The following is a 17,539-nucleotide window of genomic DNA, read 5'->3' on the forward strand; positions in this document are numbered from 1 at the left end:
CTATTAAAATAGCCATTTGCAAATAAATGTCCCCCAAAGGCGCTCTGATATTTCCCCATTTGACAAAGTCATAACAAGTTTTAACAAATAAGAATTAAAATGTTTACACTGCTGGCATGAAGAAGCTCTTGAGGTCAATTAGGGACTTCCTGTTGTCTGGATACCACCAGGCGGAGTCAGCCTGTGGTTTGGTTTTGGGTGTTGGTCCAATTCCCCATTGTGCTTTACAGAGGACAAACTGGAGGAAAATGTGGGGATGTTTTTTTTTTTGTTTCCCTGTTATGTAGAGTTGGCTTGGACAGTTAAGGAAACTTTGGTCACGATGAGGCTGCAATCTTGACCCACATCTTCTTTAAAGACATGAGCGGGCTCCTTTTCAAGTGGGTTATCCCATGGAGCCTGAGAAGAAAAAAAAAGGAAAAGATTGGAAGATTGTTGTAATTGCTGTTTTTTTTTTTTTTTTTTTTTATCCTTGCAGCGTCACGCCTGAAGAAAATTTCCTGCCGCACGAATCCACCCCGGGATCAGCATCATGCCCCTGCTGCTGCCCCTGCTGCTGTCTGCCATGCTGGCCTTCCAAACTGCTGGTGAGTGTCAGCTGTGGTAACAATACACCCCTCCAGGCCCATTAGCTTCCCCTTCCAAAGGGCTTTGCAGTATAAAAAAAGTATTGATATGACACTCAAAAGTTTCTAAAGTTTTAAACTGAGGTAGTTTCTGAAGAAATAAACCCTCACAGGTAATATATATTATATTTAGAACTGAAACTAACTTTTTTTTTTAAATGACCGACAAATCTCTTGAATATTTTGGCGATTAATCGGTTTAAAATGTTGTTTCCTTGTCTTAAGTAAAACAAAAACAATACATTATTTCAAATACAATTAATTGATTATAAAAAAGAACCTTTTTAAAAACTAAAATGGCCAAAACTAGGACATTTTAACACACATAATATTCAGACATACTGTTCCTATGCACTCCAAGGGTGGGAATTTTTGCCTGTCTCACGATTCGATTTGATTCCGATTTTTGAGTCTATGATTACATTCAAAATCAATTTTCAGATTAAATGTTTTTTGCTTCAAAGTGTAGATGTTCAAAGAGTCATCATGATCTACTTCTGCTTTGCAGAACAATGACAAATGGATATATTTAAGTGTCTTTTGTTATTGTAAGTAAGTCAAGTGTAAAAGTAATTCTCCTCATGTATGTATGTATATGTTCCATTTTATTGTATATTCCATTTGTTATCAAGATGGGAGACATTTATTGGGACAGGTCATCAAATTTATGAAGATATTCAATTTTGGCATTTAACCAGATGTCTGATTGCCGTCGGGAGTTTTGCAACACCCTCCATGAAAACTGCTTTTTAAGCAGATTTTCTCATCTTTTTGAAAAAGCGGCAGGCTGATGTTGCAATGAAGGATTCATAACTTGAAAGTTTCACTTCTGTACAAGCAAAGAAGTTGGGTCGTCATAAAAATAAGTAACAAATGGGCACAGGGTGGCTTGATAACGTCTCCAGGCTCTGTAAATAAAACGAAAGAGTCTAGCATGTCAAAAATAATGTGATCTATACTGTGAAACTTTTATAACCTCTTATTCTTCCCTGTTAGTTTAGGCTGGACGCATCATGTAAATTAAAATCTCATACCTGCTCATACTCCATGACAAAATGCGGGCCCAACATCCTTGGGCAAAACTGTTAAGTTCAGCAACTTATGTGGATAAAAACAACACCATAATATCAACATTTTTCATATGCTCAGCCAATACACCTGAGGACTAGACAAAAATGTGGAAAAAAACATAAAATTTGGAATGCAAGTTAGGAAGTTTAAATGACAAAATTCAGTGACCTGTTTGGGTTTATGACACAGCGGGTCCTGGCTGCAATCACTTGTTCATCTCTTCTCTCCTGACAAAAATTGGACCACGGGCCGGCTCATTACCGGCAGCGTGGCATCCACATTTAGGAGGAGGAGATGTGCGTGGCTCACACAATCATTCAGTTTCTTTCCGCTAAGTGGAACACTAAGTGAATTACTTGGCTGCTGCACATGTAACTCGATACAAAAACACTGCGGTTGTTGTGCAGATCGTCAAGTCCCACGCCTAATCAGAGGTAACATCAGTCACTCCATATGGGTGTTCTGAGTCAGTCACAAAATGGCTGACGAATTAGACCTATTGCAGATCCAGCAAAATCGAAGCCAATGTGAAATATGATTATCTATCTTTTAGAAATAAACTGTCACGCAGAGATTTTTTCTTTGTCTTATACAGTACAGGACAAGTCAAACATTATGAAATGGGCTGACACGAATGAATATTTTTGGAATCAATTATCCTGTCGAGTTTTTTAAGTTAAACAGTGGCTCCAAACGATCACTCGATTATTAAAATAGTTGTCGATTAAATGGATCGTTAGTTTTCAATTAAATGAACAATTTTGATAGCAGATGGAAACACCATCAAATTCAGATAGTCTCATATATATTTAAAAGTCAGTTGTGAACTGAAAGTTATTCAAGGTCATTAAGCATTATCCACATCATACAGTAAAGATGACTTTGAGAGTACTAACATGCGCAAAGCTGTTATCTGGGCAAAAGGTGTGAAATAGCATTAGATTCATCTGTTGATTAATTGCATTTTTATTATCATGTTTGATTTTTCATCTCTTTATTCAAAAATAGTGCTTTTTAAAATTGAAGGTGCAGAAAATGCACTTAGTTAACCTTTGAATGACTGGGTTTCTAGTTTGGTTCATAAAATGTCAGAAAATAGACAACAATGTTGGTCATTTGTTTTTCAAAATAAAAGCAAATGTTTTACATGAACTGTGGAGAGGCTGAAATTTGACAATTTTGGGGTTCAATGCAGTTATTTTTTTTATTAAAACCAGCTATTTATAAAAATATATGTATTAAATTTATAAATGTAATTAGAATATTGATTAGTAGTCAATTAATTGTTCCAGCGACATTGGTGACTTTGAAATCAATAATTATAAATGTTAATTGATCTAGAACATTAACATCAATATTTTAAGCATTTTAACCTGAATAAAAAAGTATAAATTATTGTGCTTTTAGCTAAATAGCCTTAATCTTTAATGTGATTTAGGAAATAATGTTGAAGCAATTTAAAACGTTTCTAACACCTGCAACCAACCAGCCCCACAGCACCATCTATTGCCGGAAATGTGCAATTACACTACAGCACAAACGCAAAGCATGTTTGCCTGGTTTAATTTAGCTGATACAAATCTTGTTTGGAGATATTTAAAGCCGTCAAAGGCTAGTGACCTCCATGTTGTTGTCGTCAAATTTAATTGTGGTTCATCCCTCGCTTACTACCAAATGTGGTAACTCTGAACCTCCCCTTTTCCCTCTCCTGATTTTGAACAGGACTCACCTTAGACAGCGCATGAATTCAATTTTGGGCTCTTTCACTGTATCTGTGATGCTCTCGCTAATGTGATTGCATCCAGCGAAGGGTCCCATCGGGGGGGGGGCGTCTCGACAAAGACCGGTTGCATACGCAATCGCGCATCTCATCGGTCGAGTTGGCCTCCTTCCTTTCTCCCTCATGCGTTCATTGAGACGGAGTGCATTACCCAACAAGCGTCTCATGATTATTTCAGCGAGTCGTCAAAATGCGGGCCTGTGGGACTGTTTAAAAATTGATCCAGGTAATATGCAGCGATTGCACTTCTGCAGGGCTTGCCCCAACCCGGGGCCACGTGTTGTTGACTGTTCGTCTTGTGGACCGCCTTGAATTGTTCGGATGGATGCTGAGTCGTGCTTGGATTGCTGAGGTAGCAGCCTGCATCACGGGGTGCCCCCCCCTCCACACACACAATTTTACTCTTCAGTAGCAGTATACTGTAGTGACGTGTCATTGTTGATGTAAGATCATTACAAAGAAAACTAAACCCCCCATAATTGCAGGGGATAAGGACTGAGTTCTGACAAAAAAAAAAAATGCAATGTTTATAATGTGTCAAACTCGAGGTCCATGGGCTAGATTTGGCCGGCTACATCATTTCAAATTTGAAGGATAGATACTCGTCATTAATTTAAAAACATTTTAAGGACACATGCTATATTGGAATGGATAGGTCTTTATCAGTATCAGTACTTGGTGTCCATGAATACGTGAGAGTTGAGTACTGGTACTGGTATCAGATTAATATCAAACATTCCTAGTTTTGTAAATGCATCATACAATGAGCAACATATACACATTTTTTTCAACTATTATCCCAAAGCTTCATTGTATAATCAGTGCAAACATCTTTTTTTTTTCCTTATAAACAAAAGCTTGTAATTATGGTAGACTATTTGTGGCAGTACTTTTTTTGTGGCAGTACTGTCAATTGCCTGATTCTACCAGATGGAGAAAAAAATACTGCAGGAAGCAGACATATATATTAATTACATCACTTCAATTTACTTTCTTGACACCAAGTACTAGTTTCTGACTAAAAAGGACATGCACTATGTTGGTCTTTTACTATTCTATTGGAGTTATTCATGAAGAGCACAAAACAGCAATATGGATGGATGGATATTCTACCCTTTTGTGTGATGCAGTGCCAAAATAAATTAAGTTTTAAGAAAAAGATGGAATGACAACTTCCTGTTGAGGGAAATCAAGGAAGCCTTTAGCACGGTGCTGCTTCACTCGTTCATCCTTGAAGTTTTCTATCCTCAAGTGAGATCTGACCCTGTGACCATGTGTCTACCTTGTCAGCTAGCCCCCCTTTCTTTTTTTTTCTTTTTCATTTGTGAAACCGCAGCTCATCAAAAGGCTCTCGGTGTCTGCGGACTTGTAAGCCAGAGGCTCACTCTTATCTGACTGCCCGGGCCCATTAGCGGGTTATTGACAGGATATGAGATGGCTCGCATGAAGGAAAGAGGCAAGAGAAGGCAACGGTGGGCAGCGAGGGAAAAAAAAAAGAGAGGGGGGGTAGAGAGAGGGAATTGTGGAGATAAAAAAGGAGTACAAAAGAATGTCCCGTTCTGATTTATGACTGCGGAAAATAAGCAAATTTGAGTCCTTATCTAGCCGATCACCTGGCCGTTTCCCTGGCGAGGACACTTCTTTTGTCATTTCCTGGAGAATACATAAGAAAGGAGGAGATTATGTTTAGAGCTTGGCTTGTTGAAAGTGACCTCTTTCATGCATAAAGGCTTTGTATGCGGATGCGATGCGGTCAACATCTGCAAATGAAGCCTCCTTTGACGATCATGCCAAGACTAGACAGCTTGATGCCTCAATTAGGCAGGATATGAAAAAATAAGTCGTACAAATCTATTTTAAGCCTGGGATGTACCCTCAATATCGTTGGACCAAAATCAACTGTATTGGGTCAAAAACAGAATGACCCACCAAACCTTCGGGGGTAAAATTAATTGCTTAAAAACAGGTTAATCCCTTTTGACCCCCCATTTAATTTTTTGAGTGTGTGCACCTCCATCAATCCAATTATCAACCCCCCGTTGATGAATATGGAAATCTCAAAAGCACCTCTTCGTTTCTGATTTTTTGTTGTGTCTGAAAAATAATCAAACGCTCAACCGTTTGATGTTCAATGCAGAGCAAAAGTAACATCTGTAGGACTGCAATTGCACATATTTACAGCAGGGGGCAGTGTTATACAAGCATATTTTCTAGATACGAGCACTTCTCATCCTGGGACCTTTTCCCATGGTTAATGAATTGCATCACACTTACAGAAAACTAACCAAATGTTATTTATTCATTTATTTCTTTTATGCATGCAATCTTTTTAAATACATATGAAAACATGAACGAAGTGCAGCAATGAGCGTATTATCAAAGGGAGGAGTAAACAGCAGAAACCTGAAGAGGTTAATGGCTAGGATTTGAGTCTACTAAGCTTTTCAGACCCAACCGGAATCGGTCCGTGATGCATCATTTAACATTCACTTGTCTAAAACCTTAAATTGCTGCCTATTTAACTTGCTATCGTAATAGTTTCACCTTTTTATTCGCCCTGTTCTGATCATTCTCAAGCTCATACTAACGCTGTGCCATCTTCTTCTGTGAGAATTACCCTTTAAATGTGTGCACACTGTGATTAGCAGATGGCTCCAATCATTGTGTAAATATCTCTGTCCAGGTATTGAACGCTAGTTATTACCTTGACAAAAAAAAAAAAAAATAAGACTGTGAGCTACTCGCAGCAGTTGTTTTGCAGTCGCCATAAAAATTTAATTGGAACATAGAAGACTATATATATATATATATATATATATATATATATATATATATATATATATATATATATATATATATATATATATATATATATATATATATATATATATATATGTATATATATATATGTATATATATATATATATATATATATGTATATATATATATATATATATGTATATATATATATATATATATATATATATGTATATATATATATATATATATATATATATATATATGTATATATATATATATATATATATATATATATATATATATATATATGTATATATATATATATATATATATATATATATATATATGTATATATATATATATATGTATATATATATATATATATATATGTATATATATATATATATGTGTATATATATATATATATATATATATATATATATATATATATATATATATATACATATATATATATATATATATATATATATATGTATATATATATATATATATATATATATATATATATATATATATATATATATATATATATATATATATATGTATATATGTATATATATATGTATATATATATATATATATATATGTATATATGTATATATATATATGTATATATATATATGTATATATATATATATATGTATATATATATGTATATATATATATGTATATGTGTGTATATATATATATATATATATATATATATATATATATATATATATATATATATATATATATATATATATATATTCATATACATATATATATATATATATATATATATATATATATATATATATATATATATATATATATATATATATATATATATATATATATATTCATAAGTTCAAAGAGCTGTGGTAACTTCAGTCTAGCTGTTCTGCTCTTTTTAAGTTTTTAATTTTTCTGCCCTGTCTACCGAATCCGACAAAAAGTCGCAGAAGTTTCGTTGGTCAGCTAACCTTTAGCCATAGCTGGATAGAGCTGCTCCTCTTTTGTGCTTTGCGTCCCCTGCTTAACAGACCCGACAAAAAGCCATGGGGGTCTACTTAGACCTCTATAGCTTCTCCGCTTTTACTTATGTAGCAGCTGCCATCTATACTTCATCCCAGACCACCCAACAAGCCGCAGTGGTCCCATTAGCTAGCTATCTCATCCGGGATGCTGAATGTGCGATCAAAAAATCTTGAACTTGTCATTTTTTACTGTTATAGTGTTTTTAGTTGGCAGGTTGTGAAATCTGGCAGAGCCATGAGCCCTGGGTAAATTAAACCATGCTGGGCTTACTGATGTTTACAAAGTCACGCAAGGGATGCAATATTACCTTCTGCATCATTCAGCATAGGCATGGACAATTAACACTTGGGTGGTATTTTTCCCAGTCCTTTAATCTTGACATCAAAGGGATTACTACAGGGAAAGCGCTGTAAGAAAACAATAAGAAGCTGAAATTCCATCCAGATGGTGACAACATGGCAAATTTCAACATGGCTTGGCCACTTAATTATCACACTACCAGGAATGTGCCAACCTTTGGCTAAAATACTGCGATAATGATGTGGTGGAAATTGACCTAAAGTGACTGTAACCAGGTTAACTTAAGTGTATTTGAGGCACCTTTTATTACCGCATCCCAACTGACTTTCTCTGATGAAAGTTACAAACTTAAATTGTCTTTTTTGTCTTTGCAAAGGCTAACTGTAAGATTCCATTGTACCATTAAATGGTGTTTACATCCTGCGGTGTGCAACTTTACATGCTCAGGACATTTGTTATTTGCTGTGTGTTTGTTGACGTGACTGATGTCAGTCATGCTGACAGGAAACTCTTTGCCCCACTGCAGCTCTCTTGCAGCTTCTCCATTGTAGTGTCAAGAGTTCCTCTTGTCCAACTCCTCACACTGTGTTGCTACTGACCTGACAGTAGCCAAGCAGGTGTGGAATATCAATGTAGTCTCTGGCCTTTGGGGCCATGGAGGAAAATGTGTGTAAGTGGGTGCAAGGCTAAACGCCGTTTGATTGTGTTGATGCAGATTTAACAGATATGTTACCAAGATGATGCATTTCTGAAAACTGAATATCATTTGAGTTCATTGAACCAACATTAAATCTCGTTTCGTACATATCGGGTAAACTAGACCAGTGTTTCTAACCTTAATTGATCGAATATATTTTACATACAGTATATAAAGATATTAGGGCTATTATCAGGGGCGCGCATATTTTTTTTTTTTTTTGGTGTGGGTTAATCACATGAGTACCAGAACATAATATTTGGTAAAATCTTTCATTAAAATACGTCTTTCTCAATGTCCTTCTTAGAGTCGATCCCACATTTGCAAGTCACCGTCTGTGTGTGCTTACAGCCAGCCTGTGTCCTCCAAAAGTTTCATATCTCCCTTATGGTTGTTGCGGTTCGCTCGGGACCCAATTTAATTAATCCAAGGAAGTCACAGGTAAATTCTTCGTCAACTGTAAAGTGACAGCGTAAACAAAACACCTCCACGAGAATGATACGCAGCCCCGACAGTCCAAGCCGCTTCAGTATACAATCAAATATCCTCAGACTCGGAAGAAATGGGACGACGCGCGTGCTTAGCTATAAGAAAGGCAAAGAGAAAACTAATTACATAGACCTTCCATTGTTCCTGTTGTTTGGGTCGTCCCCTAGCAAGAGGGCGATCAGCTATTGCAGGGGTGCTCAATACGGCGCCTACAGTTACTGGTCACCTACATGACATCACAGACACACACACACACACACACACACACACACACACACACACACACACACACACACAAAACAGCCAGAAAATGAACGTCAATCAAGAAAAAAAATTAATGTCTATTGAAAAAAACAATGAAAAAGGTTTTGAACAGATTGGCTGACTTCCTCATAACAACTGGCTTTGACTCATACAACTTCTTGACAGATACAAGAGTTTTATTGTCATATGCATAGTAATCCTACACAACAAAATTCTTATTCTGTTCACTCCCCTGAGCAGATTCCTTTCCACAATCGAGCAGATAATAAAGTAGGCAATAAAACAAAACAAAAAAACAGTAAGAGTAATTAGGGCAACAATAAAGAACCTCTAATAAATGAATAGACTTACATTCTGAGCATATTATGGAGTAGATGGAGTGGAAGAAACTGTGTACTGTACATATGAGGATGATGGTGGAAAATATCATGTAGTGCAAATTATGATGTATTTAGCAGCTTTCCTGCACTGTGCGGGATTTATAAGGCACCATATGTCTGGTATGTTATTATTTATAATTTAAACATCTGATAATTTAAAAGGCATACCTGATGATATCTAACCTGATGATATCATAACAGAACACTGATGTTCCACGGCACAGTGGTTGGGAATCACTGAAGTTGGCTCACAAGAGCCTTAGTGGAGGATATGTCATTTTCTCGCCTTTGCTTTTTACACAGAGCCCAGCAAAGCGGGATATTGCCCCTCAAATGTAAGGGCCAACAAACAGTGGGAAATCCATATTATGCTCAGACATGCTTGGCCTCTGCAGTCCGATTGTTCGTGCAAGCGCGCGCACTCTTCCGAGGCTCCAGTAGGGTTGGAATACACTGTGTTTTGGAGTACACTGTGTTTTGGAGTTTCTGTCTGACCTTCGATGGTACAACATCCACCACATCTTTCTTACAGTATTTCAGCCAAAGGATGGCACACTCCTGGGAATGTGATAACCAAGTGGTCGTGCCATTTTGAACGTTGAGAGCTTTTTACCATCTGGGTAAAATTTCAGCTCCCTTGTGTCTTCTTTAAAAGCTTTCCCTTTGATGTGAATGGCTTTGTTGTAATGATCAAGGGATTGGACAAAATACTGCACAAGGGTTGAGAAAAGAACTTTATGAAACAAAGTTTGCTATTATGTGTCATGCTGCAAGAAATTTGTGTGCATCGTGCGCATAAAAGGCGAAAAAAAATGGTGTCTGGCCCCCATCCTCCCCTGAGGATCAACCCTATTGAGAACCTCTGAAGCATCCTTAAGCAAAAGGAGTTGGCAGTAGCAAAAGATATATGAGGTTGGGAGGCAGTTCACATCCAAACTGCTGCTTTGGGAGCCTATTCTGACATCCTGGAAGGAAATTCAAGCGGAAGCTGTCTGAAAACCCACAAGTTCAATGGATGCAGGAATTGCGGAAGTTCAAATAGAACTTGACCCGTTAAGATGTTTTTGATGGAAATACCTTTTTATTTCAGCAAATCCAACTTTTGACCTTTGTAAATTCAATAAATGATTATTTTCCGTGTTTATTTTATTTATTTGTTTGCAACCTTTAAAAGGTCTTGAAACGCTGCTGTGCATATTTATTTGGAACAGTGCATTTGAGCTAAAGCTGTGTTTTTCAGGTTTGGAAATCATTGAGATATTTGTTGGGAAGCATTCAAATTATTCTCTAACAGCTGATGACTACAGAATTATGCAGAGTGCCATTTGCAAAGGCTGTTAAAATCAGACAAAACATCATTTGCATAATAATTTAGAACATGGTATATTTATAGTATGCTGGTTATGGACACTCATGCGTTAACGTGGGCACGAAACACATGATTGCTCCTCTGCGGTTGTTATGAGGTATGATTATTAGCTCCATTGTAAGGCTGCGCAGATAAGCAAGGTTTATTAAGGTGCAGCAGGTTGTCGAAGCACACACAATGGGTAAATACACCATATGGGCAAAAAGTACTGGGACACCTGGTCATTACGCCTACAGGAAGTGAAAACATATGGAGTTGTACCTGCCCTTTCCATTCCACTCTTCTGGGAAGTCATTCTATGAGATTTTAAGTGTCGGGAGCTAATGTTGTGTGCGTTCATTCGAACAAGCATGTTGTTGAACCTAAATTTTATATACGGGTATATATAATATGTATATTTAATGAATCTTCCATCCTTCCATCCATTTTCTAGAGCCCCTTATCCTCACAAGGGTCATAGGCTTGCTGGTGCCTATCCCAGCTGTCTACGGGCTATAAGTGGGGGAGGCCCAAACTGGTTGTCAGCCAATTGCAGGGCACACTGGGAGGAACAACCATTCACGCATCCAGTCACACCTAAGGACAATTTAGAGTGTCCAATACACATGCTGCATGTTTTTGGAATGTGGGAGGAACCCAGAGTGCCTGGAAAGAACCCAGGCAGGCTCAGGGAGAGCATGCAAACTACACACAGGGAGGCGGAAGCGAGCTGGAATTGATTGCGAGACTCTGAACTATGAGGCGAACGTGCTAACCACTCATCCACCGTGTCATCATAAAGTATTGTAATTGTACGTGTATATCTTTTTTTCAAATTAATTAAAGAAATAAGTTACATTCAAAAGCGTAAAGCTTTATGAAAAATACTAATGATTACTCTGGGTAACCGAAGGATGCAGCTCAATGTAAAAGTGTGATGTCCTGTTTGTGAAGGATTAGGTGTGACCTAACCAGCATGCTGAATGACCACTGCGACTGCCGGCGTATATCGCCAGCTGTCTCATACACAGTTTATGACACCAATGCTTTGGACAACCACACTAAAAATGTCTTCTTCGCCATTTTGTTTTACGAGATAACTCCTCAGAAACGTCTCTGGCGACAATGTGCATAAAACATCCCAGTTGGTGCGCGCCCATGCTGATTAGCACACTGCGGTTAAATGCTCTGCTTGCACCCACACTTGCCTCAAGCCTCCTTTCCCGTCATCATCGGCCTAGATCGCAATAGCAGCTTGCCAACACCTGACAAAAGCACTGTTATTGTAGGAAGGTGTTTGACAGTGTCACGGTGACGCTTAGTCTCGAAATTAGAGCGGCGAGCGGTGTGAAGATCATTTAAAGATGTTTTTTTTTTTTCCCTTTTCCTAGTCAGCGCTCGCCACTGAGCAGGGCCGGTTGCCAGTGGCCGCCAAAGGCTTAAATGAGTTTATTTCATGTCGGCTGTGAAAGTGCCCGTCTCTGTCACGTAGGCACTCAAACAGAGCTGAGGCCCATAAACACAAAGTGCAGCGTGTAAATCCCGGCAGCCTGACGTCTCCCAGCCTGCCCTCGATGGCTGCTCAGCATGTCTTTATAGAGAGGGCAGGAGAGGAGAATCCTTACTTCCTGTCTGGGAAGACCCCACTGGGAAGACTCCTCGGTTTATCACCCACCTACTTCCCTCCTCTACTTATTTAGAAGACACTCATCACTTTACAGGGGGTCATATATAGATGTATATCCTGCATGGAGTGCGCCTTATAATCCAGTGTGCCTAATATATCGATCATATCAAATGATATGGATGCAATTACGTGAGCGCTGGTCAAAAGCAAGCCAAATGCGATGTCTCACAAGCCATGAGGCTGAGCATCTTGCTACGTTATCTCAATCTAGTGGAGTGAGCTTCATGAACATGCAGAATCGAACCAAAAGTCATAACGAAATTAGCATTAGCCATTAATAACATTGCGCCACTGTACGTGCGAAGGTATGTGCACCGATGCTAACATTAGCTATTGCAATGCTAAACAAGCATGGTAGCGATGTTTTTTTTTTTTGGCAAGAGTATGATGCATTATAAAAGGTGTTTGAACCTAGCAAGTGTCAAGATCATGTGGCAACAACGATGTCCAAACCACATATAAAAAAAAAAACGCACAGACTTACAGTAATTGCTTTCGAAAGAGTCCTGATTGAGGGAGTCATCTGAATAAGCACGGCCTACAAACTACCCTTAACACACGGCGACTAAAGCTGACAACGGATGCTCACTGCGTAAACTATGTGTTTGTAAACTCAACAACGCCATATCTAGCGCAAAATAGCACCGTTTTAAAATCAACAAAACAATATATTTTAAGGTTTTTTAAGTTTAAGATTTAATCATGATTATATTCTATTAAACTCTATTCGTTTTGCCATTCATCTAAACAGTCTTTTAATGTAATCATATTTTTCCCCATTATTCAGATGGTACTTAAATAAAACCGATGTTTATTCATTTTGCGAGTTATAAGATTTTTAAAAAGGCTAGGGAAGTATGTTTTACTTGTTTATAGACCAGAGTGCTCGCGACAATAACAAGGACATGCTTGATTCCTTCCTGATGCCACATCACTGTCACACCAACTAACTAGCCTTAAACAGGCACTTCATCCTGACTACTTTCCCACTATTCTACAATATCTTGTTTCTTGTCTTGGGCAAATGCTAATACATGCTTTCTATAACTAGAGCAGCCCTGAATCACAGCAAGCAGATGACAAAGAGACGAGTGCATGCAGTGATATGCCTCACATGGTATTTCACCTCTGACAAATAGGACATCAGATGCGCCTTTTTCCATGACGTCAGCCGCCGGCCTCGCTCTCGTCTTCTCTCGTCTCCTCTCTTCCTTTCTCCTATTTCCCTCCCCTATGTTCTCTTTCCAAGTGCCGGTGGTGTGACTTCACAAGGACCCTGTGTAGGCCCTTCACAGCGAGACGTAGGTCGTTGGTTTGAAAAAAAAAAAAAAAAAAACAGGAGGAGGAGGTGTTGAACGCAATAGTGAGAGCTGAGGTTTTCTTCTTTTGAGTCGGCCAGTGTAGAGGAATTGGAAATAGTTCTTATCCTTAGTTCCGGATCTTATCTTTAGATTGATACCATTTTTGCTCAACAACCATCCCACCCCCAGCTTCCCGAATATACCTAGAATTATCCCTGGCCGCTCTTAATTGCTCTCTGTCTCCCGGCGTCTCTCAACATGCATATCATGACAGGCCCCCACTCTTGAAATGAAGAAACATGATTCATGAGTGCAAACAATGGCACCCAGAAACAAGCACTTAATCTGTAGGATACCTTCATGTATACTAAACAAACAAAAAAAACTAGTTTTATTATTTTTACTCGATTAACCCAAAGATTTTAATTCGTATGCTGTCAGTTATCAATAAGAAAGACTGGAGACGAAGAAAACAACCTGAGTCAACTTGTCTTTTTATGAAAAAAGAAAGGCTTTTTCAGACCAAACTATTCTGAAGGGGGCTTCTTTGGCTTTTATTTCTTTCTCAAGCAGGGTATGGTTTATAACCTCAGTCTACGGAATTTGCTTGCAGGCAGATTACTTTTCTCCCCAACCTGTCAGGGACCTTCCACTCTCTATACTGAAGTCTTTGGTTTAAAAAGTGACCTGCTGCTGCCTTCCATACAATCTACATTTCAATACCTTTTACCACACCCCAGGCAAATACCAATAATTTAATACCTGGGTTATATGTGTTTAAATGCAATAACGTTTTCTTTTTTTCTCCTTCAATTCATTTTCCTTCATCTGATACCACATCTTTTTCTCTAATATTGAGTCACAAATGTAATAATATAAACATTACTGTTCAATTATGTGAGTTAAGTCGGCACTGAGGGGTGAATGCTAGCGAATGTCCACAAAGGTACCGACTCATTTGATCTTGGGGTTCGTTCAAGCTCACCAGAGGTCATCACAAGGTCGGCAGACGTTGCTCTTGACGCAAGAACATTTTAAATGTGACCTTGTGGTGACCTCTGGTGTCATTGAACAGCACTGGGTGAGATCAAAAGCGTGGCTTCCTTTGCGAACACTCCCTAGCATTCACCACTCAATGGAATATCGGCTTTACTCTATTTGCAGTGTCAGTAAAGAAACGCAGCGGTATCAATCATTTGCATAATGAAATCAGATCAATGGAAGTCTATGAAAAAGAGTTACTCAATGAATTTTACTCTTATTTTATTTTGTCACTAACTTATTTTCTGGTTTTTCTATCAAGTTATATTTTAAGTTGAATATTCACATAGCAATTTGTATTGTCATACCAACTCACATTTCCACGATACAGCACAAAATACAATACCCAAAGTCCCAGGTTAGCGCAGTAAGCCCCAGGATTTGTGAAAATAAAAGTACAGCATCGAAATGAGATAAAATAATAACGGGATAAGGGAGATGCTTATTCACGTTTTGAATTTAATCAGAGATTATTTTTGAGTGAGCGGCAACCTTGAGTTGTCGAACTTGCTGCCCCGAATTTCATCGGGCGACATTTGAATTCAAACCCAATCGCTCTTCTGGAAACAAAATATGCTTTATGCAATTAACTGCTTCAGTCATCAAGGTGACACTCCATCCAATCCATTTGCCGTAAAACATTACTGCACATTCTAAAACGATAAACAGAAAGGGGTCATCGTGGCACCGACACCTTTTTTCTCCCCAATATCTTGCACCAGTTTTACAGTCGGTCTTTAGGTGGCACTGTTCCCGTATCAGTGGCAAGAGATACCTCATTGGGATGTGTTAAACGTACAGTATGTCAAAAACAGGCCTGCCTTGACTCAGCCGTATATGAAGGCCCTCAGATGAAAGTCCTGTTTGTTGTTAATTGGGTGGTTGATTAAAGCACCTCCGCATTGGGCAAATCCCCCCCATACCAAAGTGAGTCAACGCCGTTGATACCCTGTGGTGGAGTTCAAAAGAGGGTGATGAGGCATAAATACTACACTGATTATAACAAATACAGGGACAAAACGTGTCACTCGTGAGGCCGCGGTGTTTTTTTCTGTCCTCTCCTGTGATGCAGATAAGTGTCTTGGCGTTGTATAAGAGCAGACAGGAATCAATGAGAACGCTGACTCGCGAGAACGCCGCGACCGGCTGCTTGAGATGGCTGCTAATCCGGAATAATTACGTTCTCGCCCTCGTCTAGACAAACAATGCAGCGCGCCTATGCGCCTCTCAATCAGCGACTTTTTCAATAAAAGTGGCGGAGGCATTGTCTCCAAAAAAGTACACTCAAGAGTTTTTGCTTCCCCATTGCCTTAATCCCATTTCACTCACTTCCTGCTGCCACACTGTGCAAGCAATTTATCTCTTTGTGAAGCAGATCTAGTGTACATTTCAAACTGCGTGACTTTTATCAGTAGTAGGGTATCAGAAGCCTACATTTTAACAGTAAAAAGTCCCACATGATTGTAGGGAATACTTACACACTAGTGACATCCTTCCTCTGTTTCTGTTCTGACACTACCTCGGTAGAAAATGCTCGTCGACTTTGTCCCCTATTCGGTATTGAAGATTTTTACGTAAACTGGAGCTGTTTTAGTATTGTATGCTGTTTTAGAAGAGATTTCCTCAGGTATTTGTTGAGGCCTAAGTTAAAAAAAAAAAAAAAAACAATGCAGCTTTTGTGTATAACACCTCACACCTGTGTCTTATTACTATTGTGTTCTTCTTATGATACTGATATGACCCTTGAAGGCAGAAATTGCTCAACGTTAGAATTTGTCTCCCTGTTGCTCGCCATTCAACATGTTTTGAATGGAAATTTGTTTTGTTTTTTTAATTTGCAAAATAATGGTGTTGTGTTTCTTTCCACAAAAGACAATCCAAACGATTTTCAGTTTCTGGAGTGTGAAACGGTTTGAGAAGAGTTCGATCTGAAAGTGTAAATTTAGATTAGACTATATTAGATTAAAATAGACTAAGTTCAAATCAGTGGAATTGCGGCAAAATGAAGAAACACACGTTGTGGTTCAAGTGTACGTCTTTACTCTTTGCGTGCCAACTACTGCACAACATTATCCAAGTCATCAAAATCAGTCAGAAGGTTCAAAGGTTTGTTCCAACTGGCCACAGAGTGAGAGGACTTTTGATAGTGGGGGATGAAGGTGTGAGTCCTTACACTAGCATTCCATGCAATCACTCCTAACTTCTTTCCAGGAACATAACGACTGACCCCATACCGTTCCACCCTATGGTCAGGCCGCAGTGACTGCTTTCTTCTTACAGCTGCTTGCAGGAGACATGTCATCCCCTCACACTTTCTTCAAGAACAACTCTAAATGAAAATATCTATCTCTATTAATCTACCCAAATAGATATGGCAAAAAACAAATATGGGATAATCTATATACAGTACAAATATTCCAACAATGATATGGCTGAGTTTCAGAGGGTGTGATGACCTTTTGGTTGTTTTCGTTACATTTGAATGAACTTGTCAGTACTGTACTATAAATGTGCCATTTTCTTAGAAGATACATTTCTCAGATTTAAGAAGATTCTATACATATGATATGTTCCACTCTATACGACGTACCAAATTATTAGGTGCAGTCTCGATCAAGGAATCTAGTTGCATACATAACCCGAACAAAGGGTGCACCATATGAAAAGGCATATGCTCAAACGTTCCTAATGTTCTCTGAATGGTTTATCACTCCCATAGTAAGTCATATATAATGTTCTCTGATTGGTTCATCG

The 17,539-nt window shown here is 38.3% G+C and overlaps 1 protein-coding gene across 3 annotated transcripts in view; it reads left to right on the forward strand.

The window, feature by feature from the left end:
- Window positions 1-17,539, forward strand: part of cd276 (CD276 molecule) — an 86,438-nt gene that overhangs the window by 7,464 nt on the left and 61,435 nt on the right. For all 3 annotated transcript variants that reach the window (XM_088412342.1, XM_088412343.1, XM_088412340.1), the window contains one exon: window positions 479-587. In XM_088412342.1, the coding sequence (XP_088268468.1) occupies window positions 533-587 (55 nt within the window). In that variant the 5' untranslated portion in view covers window positions 479-532. The remainder of the gene's footprint in view (window positions 1-478; window positions 588-17,539) is intronic.

The sequence above is a fragment of the Hippichthys cyanospilos genome, chromosome 4 (genome assembly GCF_059441005.1).
Source record: "Hippichthys cyanospilos isolate Australia breed blue-spotted pipefish chromosome 4, RoL_Hcya_1.0, whole genome shotgun sequence".
NCBI classification, from domain to species: Eukaryota; Metazoa; Chordata; class Actinopteri; order Syngnathiformes; family Syngnathidae; genus Hippichthys; species Hippichthys cyanospilos.